Source organism: Entelurus aequoreus, linkage group LG10 (genome assembly GCF_033978785.1).
Source record: "Entelurus aequoreus isolate RoL-2023_Sb linkage group LG10, RoL_Eaeq_v1.1, whole genome shotgun sequence".
Classification (NCBI taxonomy): Eukaryota; Metazoa; Chordata; class Actinopteri; order Syngnathiformes; family Syngnathidae; genus Entelurus; species Entelurus aequoreus.
In genome coordinates, this window is record NC_084740.1 from 24406772 (window position 1) to 24414167 (window position 7396).

A 7396-nucleotide genomic window follows, 5' to 3' on the forward strand; every position below is an offset into this window, starting at 1 on the left:
AATGAACAACACCAATAATTTACCTCTATTATCAACAATACAGTTGTTCAAATGCAACAATACATATACGTAATGATAACTACAGATACAAAAGAATGCAGAAAAATGGAGGGGAAGAAAGAGAAGCAACCTATATTAACCTTGTAGATTGTTATAGTAATCATAGGTTAAGCTTTGTCAGTGTGCCGTGTGTTACCCAGTTTCCCCTAGGGCAACAACGCTAATATGTTTGATGAAACGTGATTATGTGCATGAGTGTATGTATGTATATGTACTTGTATATGTACAGTATGTGTATATGTATGTTTGTTCAGTGAATGTATATGTACAGTATGTGTATATGTACAGTATGTTTGTACAGTGAATGTATATGTACAGTATGTGTATATGTATGTTTGTATAGTAAATGTATATGTACAGTATGTGTATATGTATGTTTGTACAGTGAATGTATATGTACAGTATGTGTATATGTATGTTTGTACAGTGAATGTATATGTACAGTATGTGTATGTGTATGTTTGTACAGTGAATGTATATGTACAGTATGTGTATATGCATGTTTGTACAGTGAATGTATATGTACAGTATGTGTATAATAGTGATGGGTTGATGAGCCGTCATGAAGCGTTTCGACACATTGCAAAACTGTATTGATACTGTGTCGATACTGTGTCGATACTGTATCACTAAATACTGACATCTGCTGGACATTAAAAATCCCTACAGGCAACCTATGGACCGACTCAACTGACACTGATTTTATGACCTAGTATATACAATAATATAAACCAAGTCATTGTATTTCATTTAGGATTATTTCATATCTTCATTTAAATTAAAATATATTTGATATATAATGTAGGAACCAGAATATTAATAACAGAAAGAAACAACCCTTTTGTGTGAATGAGTGTAAATGGGGGTGGGAGTTTTTTTTGGGTTGGTGCACTAATTGTAAGTGTATCTTGTGTTTTTTATGATGATTTAATAAAAAAATTTAAAAAACGATACCGATAATAAAAAAAACGATACCGATAATTTCCGACATTACATTTTAAAGCATTTATTATTTCTAATCATAACATGGAAATCTAAGAGAACGTGTTGTGAATGAGGATGCTTGTGGACTGGGATTTTTTTTAAATTTTTTAATTTTTACACATTTTTATTAAAAAAAAAAACAGTTTTTCCAACGTATTAAATTTTAGACGATTTCTCTTCTTAGTTATTATTTCTCCGGCTGTAGAAAAGACCCGCTCACAGGGCACAGAGGAGGCGTCAGTGCGACACAGTTCGTGTATCGACCGAAACAGCGCATGGTCGGTCACGTGACTTTCTAAAAGCGGTACGTGCACCGACACAAGGTGTTGTTCTATGAGCTTGACGCATAAGCCGATGCATCGGTGTTGCCGGACCCATCACTAGTGTATATGTATGTTTGTTCAGTGAATGTATATGTACAGTATGTGCATATGTATGTTTGTACAGTGAATGTATATGTACAGTATGTGTATATGTATGTTAGTTTATTTTTTTGAGCAATGACAGTTTTTAAGCAAAAACCTGCCTACATTACAGCGTTTTGTTTTTAGTGTCAATATTGCTACATGTTCTTGTTACATTTCACTTTTTTGCTCTTTTATACCACTTGTTACGTTTTTTTTTGTAATAGTACTTAATTAGTAAATGTGCCTAGGTCCTTTACAAAAAAGCTATGGACCGCAAAAAGCCCCCTGGGCCGCACTTTGGACACCTTTGAGCTGGAGCTGAAAGCTGACTGACTCTAGTATGCACAGCTAACAAACTTTATCATGTTTTCTTGCTCTAACGGTGTGTTTACCGCACAGTGACGCCACTAGCCGAAAATTCCCCAATAACTGCGTCCAAAATGACTTTAAAGCCCAGTATAAGAGATATGAAGTGTCTCACCACCAAGTCAGTGCGTTTGACGTGTTAATGTTGACTAAACAAGCTAGCGCTGCTTCTCAACGTCTTTTATGGAGTTTTTACACCTAGAAAGATGGCCTTATTACCGCTCCGTCAGCGCCGTGTATAGTAGTTAAGGCAACACAAATAGTGAATGTGTTAAGTCAAACGTGTGTATATTACCCAAATGCTCCTCTTCCAACAACTTTGATTTTCTCATATTTCTCCATCGCTGAGGCAGTCAAACACTTCCGGCGTCTCCTGGCAACACGAGCCTTCACTACGGAAAGTGTCGAAGAACAAAACACAAGCAATTCCATAATAGCCCTTTGTTTGCAGAAGTCAGCTATATATATATATATATATATATATATATATGTATATATATATATATATATATATATATATATATATATATATACACATATATATATATATTTTTTTTAAATTTAAATATATATATATAGATGGATATAAATAAATACAAATATATTATATATATCAGCTATATATGTACATATATATTTATTTAAAGTGAAATCAGCTATATATACATATATTAGTGCTAATTTAAACACACATATATATATACATAAAAAACAAATTATATTGAATATATGATATATATTTACTATATATACTTTACATATATTTATACATGTATAATATATAATTATGTTTAATATATGTTATATAATAATTATATATATTTACTATATATATATATATATATATACTGTATATATATTTATATACTATATATATATATATATATATATATATATATATATATATATATATATATATATATATATATATATATATATATATATATATATATATATATATATATATATATATATATATATGTATATATATATATATATTGTCACCCCGTTAGGGTGGTATCTGTGTCATCCTCAAGGTCAGGTCCTCTACCAGAGGCTTGGGAGTTTGAGGGTTCTGCGCAGTATCTTGGCTGTTCCTAGGACTTCTGGACTGAGGCTTCAGATGTTGTTCATGGTTTCCATTAGCCTGTGGGATGCCAAGGTACTTGTAGCTGTCTTGGATAACACCTATGCTTCCCTCTGGTAGGTCAATCCCCTCAGTCCTGATCATCTTGTCTCTCTCTCTCTCTCTCTCTCTCTCTCTCTCTCTCTCTCTCTCTCTCTCTCTCTATATATATATATATATATATATTTAATAAATTTTTTATTGAAACATTTTTATACAAAATACAAGTCAAAACAACTATTTCTTTTACCAACAAACTTCATTTCCAACAATTGATTTATTATTTTATTTATATTTTTTTGTGATATAAAGTGAAGTATATTTACATAAATATAATTTATATCATACAACTATCATTCACTTCATTAGTATTTAAAGAGCTATAATTCACTCCACTGTGACAGTGTAACAATGTAAACAAAATGCAATTATTCCGATATTCATTTGTATTGTGCAAATGTTTCAGCAAAATACAATCAACTATGCAAAATAAAAAAATAAAAATGCTAATGTTGTAAACAACAACATAAGTATAATAATAGACTAATAGATAGGTAACTATGGACTGGACTCTCACTATTATGTTAGATCCACTATGGACTGGACTTTCACAATATTATGTCAGACCCACTCGACGTCCATTGCATCCGGTCTCCCCTAGAGGGAGGGTTACCTACATCTGCGGTCCTCTCCAAGGTTTCTCATAGTCATTCTCATCGACGTCCCACTGGGTTGGGAGTTTTTCCTTGCCCTTATGTTGGCGCTGAACCGCGGATGTCGTTGTGGCTTGTGCAGCCCTTTGAGACACTTGTGATTTAGGGCTGTATAAATAAAGATTTATTGATTGATTGATAATATGAACACAAGAGAATTAAAAATGCTCAACCTCATCACACTAATATTGGTCTGATACAAATACTACCATTGGTATCATATGGATAAGATTAGCAGTTTGAGGGGCAGCACGGTGGCACAGGGGTTAGTGCATATGCCTCACACTGGGATTGATCCACGGGCTCAGGGTCTTTCTGTGTAAAGTTTGCATGTTCTCCCCGTGACTGCATGGGTTCTCTCCGGGTACTCCGGCTTCCTCCCACCTCCAAAGACATTTACCTGGGGATAGGTTGATTGGCAACACTAAATTGGCCCTAGTGTGTGAATGTGAGTGTGAATGTTGTCTGTCTATCTGTGTTGGCGCTGTGATGAGGTGGCGACTTGTCCAGGGTGTACCCCGCCTTCCGCCTGAATGCAGCTGGGATAGGCTCCAGCAACCCCGAAAGGGACAAACGGTACAAAATGGATGGATAAATAGCACTTTGAGATTTCTCTGGAATGTAAGGTGCATTAAAAATATGTAATTAGATACAACTTTATTTATTATTTTTTTATTGATACCCTGGGTATGTGCCCTATAGGGAACTTAAGGCTCCAGTAGCAGCACACAGAGTAAACAGATCTAAATGATAAAATAATAAAGTATGAAATAAAAATAAAGTTATGAACACAAATGAGAAAAAAAGTGTAGTAATCAAGACAAGAAAGTCATAGGCCAATATTGCACATTGTATTGCACATATTATCACACATTATTCCCATCTGGGATCCATATTTGTATGGATCAGTTTACCCGCTGGTTCTTGCACAAATCATTCGAAGTCCAACATGATCAGTTATGATGTGTTTGTGCCACAGTGGCCCAACTTGAGCTTCTCCCGGGCTTATCTGGAGTAAAGTGAGCTGACATGGAGACAGTGCGTGCACACACACACACACACAGACACACACACACACACACACACACACACACACACACTATTGTATTTGTTACCTTCTTGAGACCTCCAAAAAAGCCTACCTCTTTAGGACCACCCTTTCTAGATATATACAAATGTGTATTTACAACATTAATAATTTATACATGCTATGCAAATATAAAAAAGGTAAGCTTTTAGTTATTTTTTTGTTGTTTGTTTCAAATTGTTTTTCAATCTTCATTATGTACTTATAGTTATTACAGTATGAATCTATATACAAGTTTTTATTTTTTATTATTAATTTTGGCCAAAGGGGGCGCATTTCAATTTCTTACACACATTTGTTATTCCATAGGTTGGCCAGAGGGGGAGCACTTCAAATGTTTGCACACTTGTTATTTCATATGTTGACCAGAGGGGGAGTACTTTTAAAACCGACAGTCAATTTGAAAAATCCCTCCTTTTTGGGACCACCCTAATTTTGATGGATTTTTGTTTTTTTTGTAATGTGCTTAAGGCCGATGACCAACGAGTCACGGACCACAGATGGCCCCTGTGCCGCACTTTGGGCAACCCAGCTGTAGAAGCTTGTGTCTTAGTACCGTGGTGCATTTGTTCATCCTACGGTCACATATGGGACGCGGGTTGTCTTACGTCAGCACCGGAAGTCGTAAAATCAGCTGCTCACCTGGCGGGTTTTTTCGGGGATGAATAAGGGAAGTCCTTCTTTAGCTGCCGTCTTGTTTTATCATATATTGCTGCCTTTGCACCTGTCAATGTTTACTTTTGTATGCACATTAAATCAACAAAAAATCCTGACTTTGGAGCAATGTTCACAGAGTCTAGTATTTGGCTCTCTATTAGATTAAGTTAAGTTAAACTTACCTATTCAGTGGCCTAGTGGTTAGATGCAGATGCAATGGTTTTCCGTTTTGGGACCATGATTTCAGTCCTAACTTGTTCACCGGTCCACACACACACACACACACACACACACACACACACACACACACACACACACACACACACACACACACACACACACACACACACACACACACACACACACACACACACACACACACACACACACACACACACACACACACTTACTTACTGGTTATCATGTGGAATGGAGACCAAGTTTTTGTTAATGACTTGTGGGGACCACCCTTTCTACAGGTTGTGGAGGCATAAAAAAAATGGTGTAGAATGACCACTGCCCAGTTAGCTCATACACGTCTTTAAATCTCTGGATTGATGAAGTAATGGGCTGATCATTCTTACTGGGGACCCTGGGGAAAAAGAGTTCATATGGTTCATGGGGACCAAATTTAAATAATTTTGCATAATTCACACAAATCTGTACGAGAGTACTGAGGACCATTTAAAAAAAAAAAAAATTGAAAGTAAATATGACATGATCCTCAGAATACAGCACTACAGCTGTCCTCTGTCTGCATCTTCTGTGACATTATTGAAAACTGCTATTTAGCAGTAATGAAGTTGTCTGCAACTCCAACTGCCATATATAGAAGGATGGAACATTCTGAATGTGAATCATACTTGAAGGTAATAATGTTTTATAATCATACTGTATGAAAATGTCATCCTAGGGAACACTAAACCACATTTAGTTTTTGTAAAAATATATTAGTTTTAACTAAGGATGGATACCATACAGAATCACAGTACTATTAATGGTTAAACCTTTTTAAATGATTAACATCATTTAAAAAGGTTTCCCTTTAGGGGACTTGTTTTTTTGTCCCCATACCGTCAGAGGTCCCCTAAAGGTGACTGTGTAAACAGAGCGATGTACCCATTAAGTAAGCATTGCCAGAACGCGCACACACACACACACACACACACACACACACACACACACACACACACACACACACACACACACACACACACACACACACACACACACACACACACACACACACACACACACACACACACACACACACACACACACAAGGTAGAGCAGGCCAATACACAGTCTTGCATGCAGGCGCCTGCTAATTATTAAGTCTGAGAAAAGCAGGAAAGGAGCACTAATGTTTCCCCTCTTGGATAATAAAAGCTTTGTGCCGTGACAATGACAACTCTGTGCAGCTCTGAAGTCCATAATACATCATCATCATCATCCATCTAAGATACTGTAATGACACATCAGTCCCCAAACTTCCTTCCTATAGCCTGAGGAGAGATGAAGATAGGCGAGTAGGAGTCTCACTTGCTTGCCAAACAACACTTCTCGTCTCTTTCTCAGGAGTATAGCATCTCCAAAAGAAAAGCACCCGAGAAACTTTTGCAACATATACGCCACTCCTTGGACCAGCTCAGTGACATATTTGCCCCCCTGCTCTCGTCTCCGTGAGGAGGCAAGTCAGTGTCGAGATATGCACCGTGAATCAAAACAGTGTGCAAAGAACACACATGTGTTCTCACATGTGCAGTTGACATACAAGGCAGTGACATACAGTCCCCTTTTCACCTCTCTCATTGTGCAACACAGGACACTTTATTAGTAGTTTTATTATCAGCCTTTACAAAGAGGAATCATTTATTATTCATTTCATATTGATTCCAACCTATGCAACAATAAACATCATTTGACGGTGTCGGTCACAACACTGCATTATTACGGCTATTTATGAGGTGGTTCTTGTTTTGTTTTTTATCTCTGC

General features: G+C 36.4%; 1 protein-coding gene across 3 annotated transcripts in view; it reads right to left on the minus strand.

Annotated features, from left to right (window-relative positions):
* The window catches only part of nek8 (NIMA-related kinase 8), a 51008-nt gene that overhangs the window by 16526 nt on the left and 27086 nt on the right, over positions 1-7396 (minus strand). For all 3 annotated transcript variants that reach the window (XM_062060381.1, XM_062060379.1, XM_062060380.1), the window contains exon 3: positions 2113-2209. In XM_062060381.1, coding sequence (XP_061916365.1) covers positions 2113-2209 — 97 coding nt within the window. The remainder of the gene's footprint in view (positions 1-2112; positions 2210-7396) is intronic.